At 41.3% G+C, this 16,627-nt stretch overlaps 1 protein-coding gene across 7 annotated transcripts in view; it reads right to left on the reverse strand.

Moving 5' to 3' along the window:
- Positions 1 to 16,627, reverse strand: part of LRRFIP2 (LRR binding FLII interacting protein 2) — a 245,250-nt gene that overhangs the window by 39,557 nt on the left and 189,066 nt on the right. For 4 of the 7 annotated variants that reach the window (XM_030205564.1, XM_030205548.1, XM_030205578.1 and 1 more), the window contains one exon: positions 10,470 to 10,562. The exons of the other annotated variants lie outside the window; for them this stretch is intronic. In XM_030205564.1, coding sequence (XP_030061424.1) covers positions 10,470 to 10,562 — 93 coding nt within the window. The remainder of the gene's footprint in view (positions 1 to 10,469; positions 10,563 to 16,627) is intronic. 7 annotated transcript variants of the gene reach the window in all.

The following is a 16,627-nucleotide window of genomic DNA, read 5'->3' on the forward strand; positions in this document are numbered from 1 at the left end:
GTTATATTGTTGGTTTAAACATATATGACTCAATTCTATAAATGGCCCCCAAATTTAGGTGCCAAAAATGCACACTAAGTGCTATTCTATAAACAGCGCTCCAAATTGGGCACCGTTTATAGAATAGAGCTTAGCACTAGGATCCACGCCCAATTTTGGGCACAAGGATTTACACCATCTGAACCCTTGTGTAAATCCATGCACATAAATTAAGTGTGGATCCCCCAAATTCTAACACACCGCACGTAAAGCCTAGAAAGGCTCTGACCTGCACATGCCCCTCCCATGGCCATTGAGCCCTTTTACACGTGCACATCTTCACAGAATAGCGACTATAATGATGCACATGTATATTTCAATTAACGCCAATAACTGATTGTTACCACCCAATTATTGGCACTAATTGGCTCATTAAGCAATTAAATTGCACAAACAAATTTGTGCACGTGCCCAAATTTGTGCTTGCAATTTTGAGCGATATATATAGAATTAGACGGGTATTGTTCAAAGACTGACCCATATATAATTGCTTATATATGGCTGGTACAGTAGCAAATTGCCAACTACCCTGTTTGTGATACCAGTGTTTAATCACGAATGACTGTAACCTGCACAGAGTGGCAGCGGCACCTTGTTGGGAACTCTGGCTAGATGGTGTAGATCTTTATTTGCCATCATTTACTGTGTTACTACAGTAGAGTTTGGGTGGATTTAAAAATAATTAGGTTTATGTAGAGCTAGGTCAAGTTAGGCTAGCAAACTTCTGGTTTGGCTGTTCTCAGTAGACCCAAGTTAAGTTTCTCCTTCATACTTCAAGTAAACAGCATGCCATGAACCAGATGGAGGACCACAACATGAGATGTTTACCTCAAGGGCTCAAAAATCTGGCAGGTAATCTAGTTATGGAGCCCGGCAGCAAAAAAAGCAGCTGCAATGTTTAGCAGCAAACCTATGCCAAGGATGTATCACATGTGCCCCCACCTATCTGCAATAAGCTGGTAAAACAAATGAAATGAGACATATGAAAGTCTAAAGGACAAACATAAGATGGTGTTTTTGGGAACACTGAGTGCAGTAGTTGTGGCTGCAGTGGCAACTGAGATCCTGTGCTGGTTCTTGCTGCAGCCACAGAGGACAGCAGAAAACAGAGGAGACCCCCACCTGACCAGATGGAGATCCGGGAAATTATAGACCGGTGAGTCTGACGTCGGTGCCGGGCAAGATGGTGGAGGCTATTATTAAGAATAAAATTGCAGAGCATATACAAAAACATGGACTGATGAGACAAAGTCAGCACGGATTTAGTGAAGGGAAGTCTTGCCTCACCAATCTAATGCATTTTTTTGAGGGGGTAAGCAAACATGTGGACAATGGGGAGCCGGTTGATATTGTATATCTGGATTTTCAGAAGGCGTTTGACAAAGTGCCGCACGAAAGACTCCTGAAGAAATTGCAGAGTCATGGAATCGGAGGTAGGGTATTATTATGGATTAAGAACTGGTTGAAAGATAGGAAGCAGAGAGTAGGATTGCGTGGCCAGTATTCTCAGTGGAGGAGGGTAGTTAGTGGGGTCCCGCAGGGGTCTGTGCTGGGTCCGTTGCTTTTTAATGTATTTATAAATGACCTAGAGATGGGAATAACTAGTGAGGTAATTAAATTCGCCGATGACACAAAATTATTCAGGGTCGTCAAGTCGCAGGAGGAATGTGAACGATTACAGGAGGACCTTGCGAGACTGGGAGAATGGGCGTGCAAGTGGCAGATGAAGTTCAATGTTGACAAGTGCAAAGTGATGCATGTGGGTAAGAGGAACCCGAATTATAGCTACGTCTTGCAAGGTTCCGCGTTAGGAGTTACGGATCAAGAAAGGGATCTGGGTGTCGTCGTCGATGATACGCTGAAACCTTCTGCTCAGTGTGCTGCTGCGGCTAGGAAAGCGAATAGAATGTTGGGTGTTATTAAGAAGGGTATGGAGTCCAGGTGTGCGGATGTTATAATGCCGTTGTATCGCTCCATGGTGCGACCGCACCTGGAGTATTGTGTTCAGTACTGGTCTCCGTATCTCAAAAAAGATATAGTAGAATTGGAAAAGGTACAGCGAAGGGCGACGAAAATGATAGTGGGGATGGGACGACTTTCCTATGAAGAGAGGCTGAGAAGGCTAGGGCTTTTCAGCTTGGAGAAGAGACGGCTGAGGGGAGATATGATAGAAGTGTATAAAATAATGAGTGGAATGGATCGGGTGGATGTGAAGCGACTGTTCACGCTATCCAAAAATACTAGGACTAGAGGGCATGAGTTGAAGCTACAGTGTGGTAAATTTAAAACGAATCGGAGAAAATTTTTCTTCACCCAACGTGTAATTAGACTCTGGAATTCATTGCCGGAGAACGTGGTACGGGCGGTTAGCTTGACGGAGTTTAAAAAGGGGTTAGATAGATTCCTAAAGGACAAGTCCATAGACCGCTATTAAATGGACTGGAAAAATTCCTCATTTTTAGGTACAACTTGTCTGGAATGTTTTTACGTTTGGGGAGCGTGCCAGGTGCCCTTGACCTGGATTGGCCACTGTCGGTGACAGGATGCTGGGCTAGATGGACCTTTGGTCTTTCCCAGTATGGCACTACTTATGTACTTATGATACAGAACATTTGGCTTAGGAACAGCCACATCATATAAGAGGGCCAGTAAAACTATCAGAGATAGATAAGGTACAAGGTACCAAATTAAACATGGGTTACACTGAATTTTACATTACTATGATATAGAATAAATTCTAAATGCAAAAACTTCCACTCAATACAAAATTACAATAGTATGTGGGGAAAAGCCTCAAAGAGCTCCCAGATCAAATATCAATCTGTCGGAGCTAAAACCGACCAACTGGTCTTCTCTTCATCATAGGCAAAAACCCCTTCTAGGCAGCCCTAAAAAGATTTTTTTTGGACCGCAGTAAATTTTCTAAATTTTTTATTTTTTTGAAGTTAAGAATTTTTTTTAGAGAAAAAGCATGTTAATTTCTGTAACATACTGAAATATAATGCAATGCACTTAGCTTTACTGCGGTCCAAAAAAAATCTTTTTAGGGCTGCCTAGAAGGGGTTTTTGCCTATGATGAAGAGAAGACCAGTTGGTCGGTTTTAGCTCCAACAGATTGATATTTGATCTGGGAGCTCTTTGAGGCTTTTCCCCACATACTATTGTAATTTTGTATCGAGTGGAAGTTTTTGCATTTAGAATTTGTTCTTATCTCCACACCACCAAATATATTTGTTTATATGATATAGAATACCCTGAGCCAAAAATGAACCGTGTGCAACAGCCTCAGACATTATTGTGTGAAATAAAGAGAACTTATCTATTCCAGTGTGTATGACTCATAGCATTTGTGGCTACTTGTATTTCCTCTTTATCTCTATATATAAGGGTTTGGAGCTCACTAATCGCCCTAAAACTGTAACAGTAGAAAAGCAAATAATTTCTCCTTACACACTTATTTCCACAGCATAACTAAATCTGTGAAGTGCTGTACACAAATACGAAAGGGACAATCCCTGCTTGACAAAGATGATGATGCTATCTCCTCTAAAAGTTCAAACACTGCTTCAATACAAATTGTACTAGGATATATAATCCTTGCCCTATATAAATCATAGTAAATTAATAAAAAAAGGAGGAGAGATTGAAAGTTTCTCAGTTCTGCTTATGGATTTTGGGAATAAAGCAAAGGTATTGGCTTACTAAGCAAGGGGACAGGCAGGGTAATTTTATAACAGGTACCCAAACCTATGCGACTGGAATGTGCCATCCACAATTTACCATATTTTGTTTATGAACATGCCATACTGGGTCAGACCAATGGTCCACCTAGTCTCTAGGGGAAGCCGTTTGGGCAGTCACATTGCGAGCTGAGCATTTTAAAAAAATTCTCAAAAAAAAACAAAAACCGTTTAAAGATAAGTTCACATTTTTTTTCAAATGTTTTGCACTATATTATGTTATAGCACTTTTGATTCAGGCAATATAGCACTTACACTTATGTATAAGAGTGGCCCTATGAAAGATGTGCTATGCCACTCGGCAAACAAATGATATTGCCTTAAAATGAGTGGAGATTTCTGAGGGCACTCTTTGAAAATATTGAGATACATAAAGAAATAACATAAATATTATCGTATAAGTATACAAAAGTCTTTTTGACTTATATTGCTGTTAGCCTGAGTTGTTTTTCATACAGCAGTTAATATCTTTGGTTTTCAGTAGTATACCAATCCCAGGGCAAGCAGTGGCTTTCCCCATGTCCATCTCAATAACAGACTATGGACTTTTACTCCAGGAATTTGTCCAAATCTTTTTTAAACCCAGATAAGCTAACTACTGTTAACACAACCTCCAGCAGAGAGTTCCAGAGCTTAACTATCCATTGAGTGAAAAAATATTTCCTCCTATTTCTTTTAAAAGTATTTCCATGTAATTTCATTGAGTGTCCCCCTAGTCTTTGTACTTTTTGAAAGAGTATAAAATCTATTTATGTTTACCTGTTCTACACCACTCAGTATTTTGCAGACTTCTATCATACCTTTTTTTCCAAGCTGAAGAGTCCTAACCTCTTAAGTGTTTCCTCATATAAGAGTAGTTCCATCCCCTTAATCATTTTGGTTACCCTTCTTTGAACCCTAATTCTGCTATATCTTAAGATATGGCGACCAGAACTGCACACAATACTCAAGCTGTGGTAAAACAATGGAGCAATAAAAACGCATTATAATTTTCTTTGTCTTGTTTTCTATCCCTTTTCTAATAATTCCTAGCATCCTGTTTGCTTTTTTGGCTGCTGTCACACACTGGACAAGATTTCAGCTTATTGTCCACGATGACACCTAGATCTTTTTCTTGGGTGCTGAATTCTAAGGTGGATCTTAGCATCAACTATGATTTGAATTATTCTTCACATTGAGGGGCATAATCGAAAGGGATGGCCAAGTTTTGCTGAGGACGTCCTCGCAAAATATCCCGGTGGAGGGGCGGGGAAACCCATATTATCGAAACAAGATGAACGTCCATCTTTCGTTTCGATAATACGGTTGGGGACGCCCAAATCTTGAAATTTAGGTCGTCCTTAGAGATGGTCATCCCTAGACTTGGTCGTTTCTGAATATTCGGCAATAATGGAAACTAAGGACGCCCATCTCAGAAACGACCAAATGCAAGCCCTTTGGTCGTGGGAGGAGCCTGCATTCGTAGTGCACTGGTCCCCCTCACATGCCAGGACACCAACCGGGCACTGCAGTGGACTTCAGAAATTGCTCCCAGGAACATAGCTTCCTTACCTTGAGTGCTGAGCCCCCCAAAACCCACTACCCACCACTGTACACCATTACCATAGCCCTTACGGGTGAAGGGGGGCACCTAGATGTGGGTACAGTGGGTTTCTGGTGGGTTTTGGAGGGCTCACATTTATCACCACAACTGTAACAGGTGGAGGGGATGGGCCTGAAGTGACTGCACCCACTAAAACTGCTCCAGGGACCTGCATACTGCTGTGATGGACCTGAGTATGACATTTGAGGCTGGCACAAAATATTTTTAAAGATGGTTTGTTTGTTTTTTGAGGGTGGGAGGGGGTTAGTGACCACTGGGAGAGTAAGGGGAGTTTTTGCCTCTAAGGCAAGTTTCTCTTCGTATTCTCTTTTGGCCTTCTTTAGCAATGCTTTGCATCTAATTTGCCAGTACTTATGTTGTTTCTTGTTTTCTTCATTTGGATCTTTTATCCGTGTTTTTTTTTTTTTTTAAGGGAAAGGGGGATTGAATTTGATATACACATTTCTGTGGTTACAATCAAAGCAGTCTACTTATTTTGTACCTGGGGTACTGAAAGGTTAAGTGACTTGCCAAGAGTCACAAAGAGCTGCACTGGGAACTGAACCCGGTTCCCCTGGTTCTCAGGCCACTGTACTGACCATTGGGTTACTCCTCTGCTCCAAAGAGTTATAGTAAGGTGTGAACCTGTGTCCCTTGGTTTGCAATTCACTGCATTAACCACTAGGCTACTCCACTTTTGTGCTTATTCTGAAAGATGTTCTTTTGGCTTCAATAGCCTCTTTCATTTCTCCCGTTAATCATGCTGGCTGTCATTTGCTCTTTTTTCCACCTTTATTAATACGTGGAATACATCTAGTCTGGGCTTCCAAACAAAATCCATGCTGAATTTAAAGTCCTAACCTTTGAAGCTGAACCTTTTAGGTTTCCTTTTAACCATTTTCCTCATTTCATCATAATTACCTTTTCGAAAATTAAGTACTGCTATTGTAGATTACCTCAGTGACTGAACTCCAATTATTAGTTTAAGTTTGATTATGTTATAATCACTGTTTCCCAGCGGACCCAACAACATTACCTCTTGTACTAAGCCCTGCATTCCACTAAGGATTAGATCTAAAAAAGCTTTGCCTCTTGTCTGTACCTAGACCACTTGCTCAAAAAAGAAGTCATTCATTACGTCTAGGAATTTTATCTCCCTAGCACTCCCTGACGTGGCATTTAACCAGTTAATATTAGGGTAATTAAAAACAACCATTATTATATTGTTGCCAAATGTGCTAGCTTTACTCATTTTTGTTAACATATCTTCATATGCTTGATCACTCTGGCCTGGCAGGGGGTAGTACAGCCCTACACATATATTATTTCCCTTTACACATGGAATTTCTATCCATAAGGATTCCACATTGCTGTGCCACCAAAAGTTTTATTTTGTTTGACTCAATTCCCTTTTTAACATTTAGCACAACCCCCCTCCAATCTGATGCACCTTATCATTGCAATATAATTTATACCCTGATCACAATGTCCCACTGATTATCCTCCTTCCACCAGGTCTCTGAGATGCCTATATCTACCTTTTCATTTAGTGCTATATACTCTAACTCTCCTGTCTTATTTTTTAGGCTTCTAGCATTTGTACAAAGACATATCAAAGTGTGTTTTTTTCCTTGCATCTACAGGCTGCTTAGAAGTTGACAGGGAGGCAACCTGGAAGTTACCGGTGCCACTAATAGGTCGAATTTGTCTCATACGAATGGTAATATTACCCAGATGGCTATATGTATTACAAGTCCTGCCATTGAGATTGTTACAGAAAGATATCAAACGATTCTATCGAATGATAGGACAGTTCTGTTGGGCAAAGAGAAAGGCTAAACTGAAGTTGCAGTTGATGCTGGGGAACTGGCAGCAGAGTGGATTGGGATTGCCTAATCTACAATACTATAATCTGGCAAGCCTGTTGCGGTTAGTGAGAGATTGGATTTTTTCTGCAAACACACACACCCCGCTAGAATTAGAAAAGATATACTTTAGCCCTTACAATATGGTGACCTTGCTGCATCTCAATAATAAATCGGTGCCAAAGAAATTTAAGGGTAGTATAATACTGGCTCCTCTACAAGAGGCATGGAAATACTTGGGGACAAAACTGGGGGGACAGCCGAATATGACAGAATGGTTGACCATAAGGGGGAACCCGTTGTTTACGCCAGGATTGGAAAATCAGGTGTTTCGGAGGTGGGCAAGGAGAGGGCACACATGTCTAAAAACAATAATAGATTTAGAAGGGAAAATTAAACCTCTAAGTCAACTAATACCCACTGACGCTGCACACTGGGAGGACGTGTTTGGGTATGGTCAGATAAAACACTATATACAAACACTTAATGCAGAAGAGCTTAAGTTTCAATTGGGGGAGAAAATTAAACAGTTTTATGATGAAATATCAGAAGAAGCCCCCACAATTTCGCAGCTCCACAAACAATTGTGGACTTTGAGGTCAGATAGAGATTGGTCACAACTTCGCCGTAGGTGGGAAGCAGATACAAAAGTAGATTTATCTAATTGGGACATAGCAGCACACATACGGAACATCCCTAAACTGATTAATGGAGCAAACTATAGAGAAAGTGCATTTAGAATAATACATAGAGCATACTTCACACAACGCCAGTTCTATAAAGTAGGAGGGATTGACACACCAATCTGTATGAAATGCACACTGGAGGAAAATTCGTTCTATCATGCATTTTGGGAATGCACAAAAATACAGCTTTTTTGGGAAAAGATACTGGCATTTATGAATTCAATCATTTCAAGTACTATAGTGGGCACTCCGGTGCAATTAATATTGGATTGCCCAAGAGCATTCAGTGGCCTTACGGCAGATGAAATATTGTTAAGTCGCAAATTATGTTTGGTAGCCAAAAAATGTATTTTGCAATGTTGGACTTCGGATAAACCCCCAGATTACTGGCAATGGCGAAATCAGGTGCATCTTTTAATGACATGGGAAGCAAGGAATGCAAAAGGCTCCTGTCGTGGGAAAAAATGCTTCCTTAAAGTTTGGGGGCCTATGTTGGATACCTTAACGCAGAGAGGTCGGAGTCTTGTACTCAATAAGCTTTGATAATATTATAGAATAATGGTACACTTACCTGAACTCATAAGCACAATTTAATTATTAATGAATAGCAGGGGGGAGAGGGTGGGGAGAGAAGAAGGAAGGGGAGAAGGAGGGGGGAATATAAAAGATGACTGTGATGTATATTTAACAAAACACCCCCTCCTTAAATGTACGTTTGGCTGTTAATGAGCATGTTTGGGAGGGTAGGCAAAGAGACCAGGGGAAGATGCATAAAACTATTGATGATGGAATTTATTGCTGTATACAAGTTAATATGCTGTATTACTTATAATGCTCAATAATAGAAGTATTGGCAATGTTAAAATGTTTATAATGTTGAATCATCAATAAAAACAGTTGAAATATAAGAAGTTGACAGGGATAATTTGCAACCTTTGCTCTGTTCGCCCTGGCCTAAGAAGTATATTTAAAAAGAATTTTAATGGCATAAAACTGATGTTCTGCTATAGCAACTGCATGAAAACCATTTCCTGCAAGACTGGGCTTAAGTATAAATTACGCTAATTCTAAATATTAGGGATTTAAAGGGCAGTGCCAATGTGCTTAACTCCTCACTAAGCTGTGGAACATAATGTATGATGGCTGTGATGAATGCCTGGCAGTGGGTTGGGAAAGCAGCATTTTAAGCTTTCGATTTTTACTCTTTGTAGGCTGTAAAACCTACCATTATTTGAAACACTACGTGAGATAGGTCAAGTCTGCACCCACTTCAATAATAACTTGTTGAAGTGAGTACAGACTTGGCCGTGTTACTTTAAGGTCGGCAGGATGAGCAAAGGCTAATATCGGGGAATATCCTTGAAAAAATAAAAAATAATGGATTGTTTTTTGGTTCTGCAAATTATACACTGCATGCAGTTCAATTCTACAGGCCAGACAAAAACACGTGCTAACTTCTGTGAACAAAGAGGGATGCTGAAAGAAACTGCTGATTCACAGGGTTGGCGTTTTTCTTCTGCTCTACCAAAACAATTGGAAAGAACTCCTTGCAAAGCCCTAACACATCCTGAGCAGGAACTTATAGACACTCTCTAAAGTATACACACTGTGATCCATGATGGGCTTTAGACATGCTGCTGAGAAAGTGTATGAAATAATACAGGACAAATAGAACATTGGGAATCATCTTCATGAAGTGAGTGAGTATGGCCACAGCCAACTGTATCTGAGCTCCAAACCTCCAGAGATCTAAAGAAAGCTGCTGGCCATTGCAAGAACAATTAGCAGAATCCTTTTTCCTGTTACAAATTCTTTCTAAGGTCCAAAGATAGCGACTATCTAAATTTCGGCACAAAACTTGTGCTATATTTAATTGGTTTTTATAAATTTGATCTTTATAAACTATTAGCTTCTGTAGACGACTTCTTGGTCTCAAAGAATTATTTGGTTAAGTCTTACTACTTATTTTTGCTTTGTGACCATATGGATATTTTTTATTTATTAATCACTTACCTGTTGTTGCACGTTATTAGATATGTAGAAATGCTAGTAATTCTAAAATGAAAGGGGTATAATGGAGAATGTGATGGTTCCTTTAGCCATCAAATATCAGTAGTTGTATTCCGTGTTCATGCTGACTTCATACAATGCAAATTCTTGCTGACCTGGTGCAGTTGCCAAATCCTCTTGGCTCAAACATCTCTTGTCAAACAGGACTACCACATCTACTTGAGAAACTCTCTTGGCTCAAACCACACTGAACTCTCTCCTCAAACTGCCTTCACCTCCATGCAAATCTTTCTCATGCATATTCATTAGGGATACCCTGAAAACATCACCATGGTGACCTTCTAGGACTGGGAGTGAAAACCAGTTTCTAGGACTACTTTTTGAATAATGGAATTACAATACTAGATGTAACTTTAAGAATTATATCCAGTCATATTTGAATATAATTAACTTGTTCAAAACAGACATATCCAACTAATGTCACAATATTAAAATGTACTGGGCTATTCCTACTCAAGGACCCTCTCTCCTTACAGCAGTCTCATACCCCAATTTTTTTCTCTTTCCAATTAATTGTCTCCTGGAGGTCAAACACCTCTCTGGTCTGAGAGTCTATTTTCTGTTGCATACGCCGATTCTCCTGGAATAGACAAGGGCAGAAGAAAGAAACCAAAGAGAAAAGAAAAGGTATAAAAGATAAACAAAGCTCAATACAGTAGTAATGTCAACTAAAAGCAAAGTAAGAAAATGAAGTTTGAAAGCAAAGAGACAGTGAGAATAAGTAATATCGTTCTTTATTCCTGTCCTGAATTGGATATCATTTAACTATCATAAGGATCAGAATAAACAGCATTTTAAATTTATAAATAAAGCAACAAGGAGCTGATGGCTGTCTGCACGTTAGCAAGCATGCATAAATTGCCCCAGATACTGGCTTTCGAAGAAATTGGCTGGGATGAAAAGCACTTGACCATCCACAAGCCAAAATGGAGTAGTTGAAGGGGAAGAAGCCATGATTTCCGTGGGCCATGTTGGAAGAATCTCAGGGGAAGAAAGCTCTCAAAGGCAGGAGGGAAGTATTCAGAGTGCCAGGCTCACAGTAAGCATGACTTCAGGGGCCATGGGGTGGTAGGAGTTGAGAGAGTGAGAGTCACTGCTGAGGTCAGAGGAGGAGGAATAGAGAGAGAAAAGTGATTGGTGGATTGGAGCTAGGGTAATAGGGCCAAATGTTCCAGTCAGAGGATAATGGTGTCAGGCTGGGAAGAGGACTCAGTAGAGACAAAGGAAGAGTGCACAGACTCATTTGATGAATTTCACCAGGTATCAGCTAGAAAATTTATAATACCTGTAGGCACTGATTGTTGGAAGATTAATCTCTTTCTCCAGAAAAAAAAGTGTCATTATTTTGTTAGCATTGACTGATTAGACAATTACATGCCCAGTAGGATTCAGTACTTGTCTGAAACCCTCTTTTCAGCTCTGAAAACACTGTTTTTATTCTCTCTCTCTCTCAGCCATGAGCAAATTTTGGTTTATTTGTTGTTTAATCTTTTTTCACATCTACGATTGTGTTTAGCTGTTTACTTTTTGTTTTGGTATTAGCACAGTACACAAATGAGTGACAAATATCATCATATTAATAAAATGAGATGACCACGAAAAGAACCCCTCTTTATATTAAGTAAACAAGTCCATATATTTATCAACTATTAGCATTCTAAAAGCATTACTGCAAATATTCAATTATAGTTGATGAAGTACTACAAATTATTTTTGCACTTTTAAATTAAATTTGACTTTTGCACACAAGCATGTTTCAATGAATCCCTGAGTGAACAGAAGCTGACCCAAAGTGACATCACCTTGTTGTGGTGGAGAGGCTTGAGTACTTCGATGACCCAGAGGGCAAGGCTTAGAGCCACCAGTATCAGACAGGCTTCTGAGGTGAAATCAGATAAAGAATGACTTAAACCTGCTAGAAAAGGATATGATGGACTGAGCGCCGCAATCTTCACAGTTTTCCGGTACTGAGATGGGGAAAAGAAAGGGGAAAGTCCTTGACTTAGCCTTCTATGCCTGAAGACCCTCCCCACCCATCCATATACAAAGGGGTTGTGGCTGCAGGTGGCCTCATGAGGTTGGAACAGAGCTTGGGATATACATTAGCTAGAAGTGTACCTCTGCAACCTGAAACCACTCTGACAGGGAGCTTGGGAGGGATCACTGTCTAAGAAGACATAAGATTTGCTACAACCATGGAGGGGAACCATCCTGTGGCCTCTTCCCTGGTTTAGGGGAATAGGAGTATCTGAGTGGAATAAACAGTGCCATTGGCCTGGGGTTAGTTTATTCTCTCTGCCAGCTAGCTGAGTCTGGATACGGGAAAATCTGAGGTCATTTTGGACTGGCTATGAGATGCTATTCAGGCAGTGGACTCTTTTCTATAGGTGATAGCTTTATGATTATCTACATATTTGTTGCTAACTTTTGTGCTGGAACCAGATCAGATTATGGTGTTGGAAATTATGCCTTGGAAATGTGATGGATCTGGATCTGCTTATGGGAGCGTTGTTCAGTGCTTCTTTTTTTTTTTTTTTTTTTTAGATGGACCCAACTCAGAAGGAGGGACTCATTCATATGGAGATGTTTTATTTTCCTCACCCCTAAACAGTTTCAAGATTTTTTTTTTTTAATTATAGAGAAGGTTCGCCAAATCATTTGGCAGTTCTCATAGTTAATCCTTAACTGGACTGCTATATTCACTCTGTTGCCTCTATGATATTAAGGGCCCCATTTACTAAGGTGTGCTAGCACTTTTAGTGTGTGCTAACACTAGAGACACCCATAGGAATAAGGCTTAGTAAACAGGGCCCTAAGGTTTTTTGTTTTCTTTTTCTATATTGATTAATCTTATTCTTGGTCTTTCTATTGTGGACTAACATTTGACTGTCATTTCCTCTTTATACATATACTTCCCATTTGTTTTAGTTCTATTTCTGTTATTCAGTTTGGATTATTGAATGTATACTATATAAAATTTCATAAATGAAAAAATAAAACAACAACCTGACAGTCTCTACACGGTAGCTATCAGTTTTCTACAATTTTTATTACACAATTACTAGTACAGGCCAATCGAATTTTGGTAATGATGCCGAAATTGGCCCCAAATCCTTTTTCTGCTCTGTTTTGGTTTCAGCCAAAAGGCTACAGTCATGGTTTCGGTTTTGGTTAAAACTGTTTTTGATGAAAGCCAAAATTAGTGTTTCTCCTGTTTGTCTCCCTCCTTTCTTACTCCCTACTCTCTGAACAGGATTTGCCTCTTCCCCCTGCTCACCTACAGGTGATCTCCTAGGGCTTACCTTACAAATTCCTAGCAGTCTAGGGGTGTAATCAGGCTAGAAATAATCTCCAGTTGCTCCTGCCCATGCTTCCTCTGCTCTCAAAATGGCTGCCATCACTTCTCGTGGCAATCTCGCGAGACTGCTGCGAGAGATAAAGGCAGCCATTTTGACAGTAGAGTTGAAATGGGCAAGAGCAACTGGGGATCACTTACCTGAATATACCTCCTAGGGCTTACCTTACAAATTCCTAGCAGTCTAGGGGTATAATCAGGCTAGAAATAATCCCCAGTTGCTCCTGCCCATACTTCCTCTGCTCTCAAAATGACTGCCATCACTTCTAGTGGCAATCTCACGAGACTGCTGCGAGAGATAAAGGCAGCCATTTTGACAGTAGAGTTGAAATGGGCAAGAGCAACTGGTGATCACTTACCTGAATATACCACTACTCCACCAGGGATAGTAAGGTAATTTGGGGGGGGGGGGGGGTACTCTGCATTATTTTCTTTTTTGTGTGTGTGTAATTGCAAGTAATGTAGTTATGATCTTGCCTAGTAGCTTACATGGTAAATATGAGTGCTTCAAATAAACAAAAACTTAGCAGGAATTTAAGTCTGTAAAATTGAAATACGCTCCTTAGGAATTAGCCTCAGTTGTCATTCTAAATGTGGCACAAAGTCAGCCATTGTAAAAGCACTGTGGCTTTCAGTTTCAGTTTTCATTAGCTGAAGTCCATGTGTGTGGAGGCTATTTTGCTTGGAGGTAAATATAGTCTTTCATTATTTAAATTATACATATTCTGGCCAGGATATTATTTGAAAGATTCTAAATAATTTCCAGGCTCTGCTGGGTATGAAGATGATGCAACATTCTAATCAGACTTGTGGCATGCAGAAACTAGAATCTATGAGAAGGGGACCCACAGTGATTATTTTCAAGCAAAAGTACTGGTCAGCTTATAGTGTCAGTAGACAAAGCAAAGTTACTCACTTGCAGCAACTGTTCTCCAAGGACAGCAGGCTAAATATTCTCACAAGTGGGTGATGTCATCTGACAGAGACCGATGCAAACACCGACTAGTGAGTAGATGTTAATAAAATTTCTAGTAGCGTCCCACAGTGCATGCAAGGGTGCCCTCCTGTCCAACATGTGAGAGTGGGTCCCTCAATCATATAATATAGCTAAGGAATACAACTCCTAGGGGAGGTGAGAGAATAAGTGAGAATACTGGGCCTGCTGTCCCTCGAGAATACCTGCTGCAGGTGAGTAACTTCATTCTCAGAGGAAAGCAGGCCGTACGTATTCTCACATATGGTTATCCCTAGCTACCAGGCTCACTGAAAACAACAATGCTAAGACATTACCTCCTAAAATAATCAACCTGACAATGCATACTAGACTCTTGTCCTAGTTACCTTATGAAGGAAGCTCCTAATATATTCATTAATCTGTTTCAGCAGCATATCTCCTTCCTACTATTCCATGGCACTTTCCCTGATAATAAAGTTATCCTAACACCAATACCAAAAACAATTCAATCACCATAACTAATGTAACGAACTACAGACCAATAGCCTCCATTCCTTTGATGATAAAAGTGATGGAAGGAATAGTAGGAAGCACAAACTATGGACTACCTTTCACATTTCTGCACGGGTTGATGTTGACACGCTTCAGGGTGCCGGCATCAAGGACCGTACCACAGGAATAGTAGGAACCTCAGGAAAGAGTGGAGGCTGAGCCACAGCTGGCGCAAACACCCTCAATGCCTGAGCCACACCAGCTCTTCCCTGAGCATGGCTCAGTACTTGCTCATTAAAGTAGCTGTCCACAGTAAAGGTAGGGGAGCCTGAACAAAGACAGCCCGAGGAGGAGTCTGTGCTGAAACAGCAGCAGGAACCTGGCTGTCTGGATATTGGTACACTGGCACCTCTACCACAGAGGGGGAGCACTCCTTGGGTACCAGCAATGTCGAAACCCCTGCTCTCTTGGTACCGTGCATCGAGGAAGACCGATGCTTATGATTCGTGGGCTTCCCCTGATGTTCAGCACTGCAGTCCTTCAGTGTCGATGACAACGATGTCGAACCTGTACGCATCCTCAGTGTCGGATCTGATGCTGACCGGTCACAGGGCCTGCTTTCAGTGCCTGTTATCGAGGTAGATGGAGACCTCCTTGATGCCAATGCACTTCCAATGGTAGTTTTATTTATAGGGATTTATTAACCGCCTTTATGAAGAAATTCACCTTGAAGTCCCGATGGACAGCCATCGAAGTCGATGCTTCTGGTGCTGATGGACCGACCTTCAAGGAGCCAAAAAGTACCTCCTGCAGGACCTTCCCTGGGCTCGCTGATCTTATCTCATGGCTTCCAATATCACCTCTATGCCGACGACACCCAGCTTTATCTCTCCACACCAGACATCACTGCAGAAACCCAGGCCAAAGTATCGGCCTGCTTATCGGACATTGCTGCCTGGATGTCCAACCGCCACCTAAAACTGAACATGTCCAAGACCGAGCTTATTATCTTTCCACCCAAACCCACATCTCCTCTCCCCCCACTCTCTATCTCAGTCGATGGCACGTTCATCCTCCCCGTCTCATCTGCCCGCAACCTCGGAGTCATCTTCGACTCCTCCCTCTCCTTCTCTGCACAGCAGATAGCCAAGACCTGTTGTTTCTTTCTCTACATCATCAGCAAAATTCGCCCTTTCCTCTCTGAGCACACCACCCAAACTCTCGTCCACTCTCTTATTACTTCTCGCCTTGACTATTGCAACCTACTCCTCACTGGCCTCCCACTTAGCCGCCTATTCCCCCTTCAATCCGTTCAGAACTCTGCTGCACGTCTTATCTTCCGCCTGGACCGATATGCTCATATCACCCCTCTCCTCAAGTCACTTCATTGGCTTCCAATCAGGTACCGCATACAGTTCAAACTTCTCCTACTAACCTACAAATGCAGTCAATCTGCAGCCCCTCACTACCTCTCTACCCTTATCTCCCCTTACGCTCCTACCCGAAACCTCCGCTCACAGGACAAATCCCTCCTCTCTGCTCCCTTCTCCACCATCGCCAACTCCAGGCTCCGCCCTTTCTGCCTTGCCTCTCCCTATGCTTGGAACAAACTCCCTGAGCCCATATGCAGAGCCCCCTCCCTGCCCATCTTCAAATCCTTACACTCAAAGCCCATGTCTTCAATGTCACCTTCGGCACCTAATCATTTTACCTCTATCCAGGAAATCTAGACTGCCCCAATTGACTGTCTGCATATGTTGTCCATTAGATTGTAAGCTGACTGCACATGTTGTCCTTTAGATTGTAAACTCCTTTGAGCAGGGACTGTCCTTCTTTGTTAAAC

This window comes from Microcaecilia unicolor, chromosome 1 (genome assembly GCF_901765095.1).
Source record: "Microcaecilia unicolor chromosome 1, aMicUni1.1, whole genome shotgun sequence".
NCBI classification, from domain to species: Eukaryota; Metazoa; Chordata; class Amphibia; order Gymnophiona; family Siphonopidae; genus Microcaecilia; species Microcaecilia unicolor.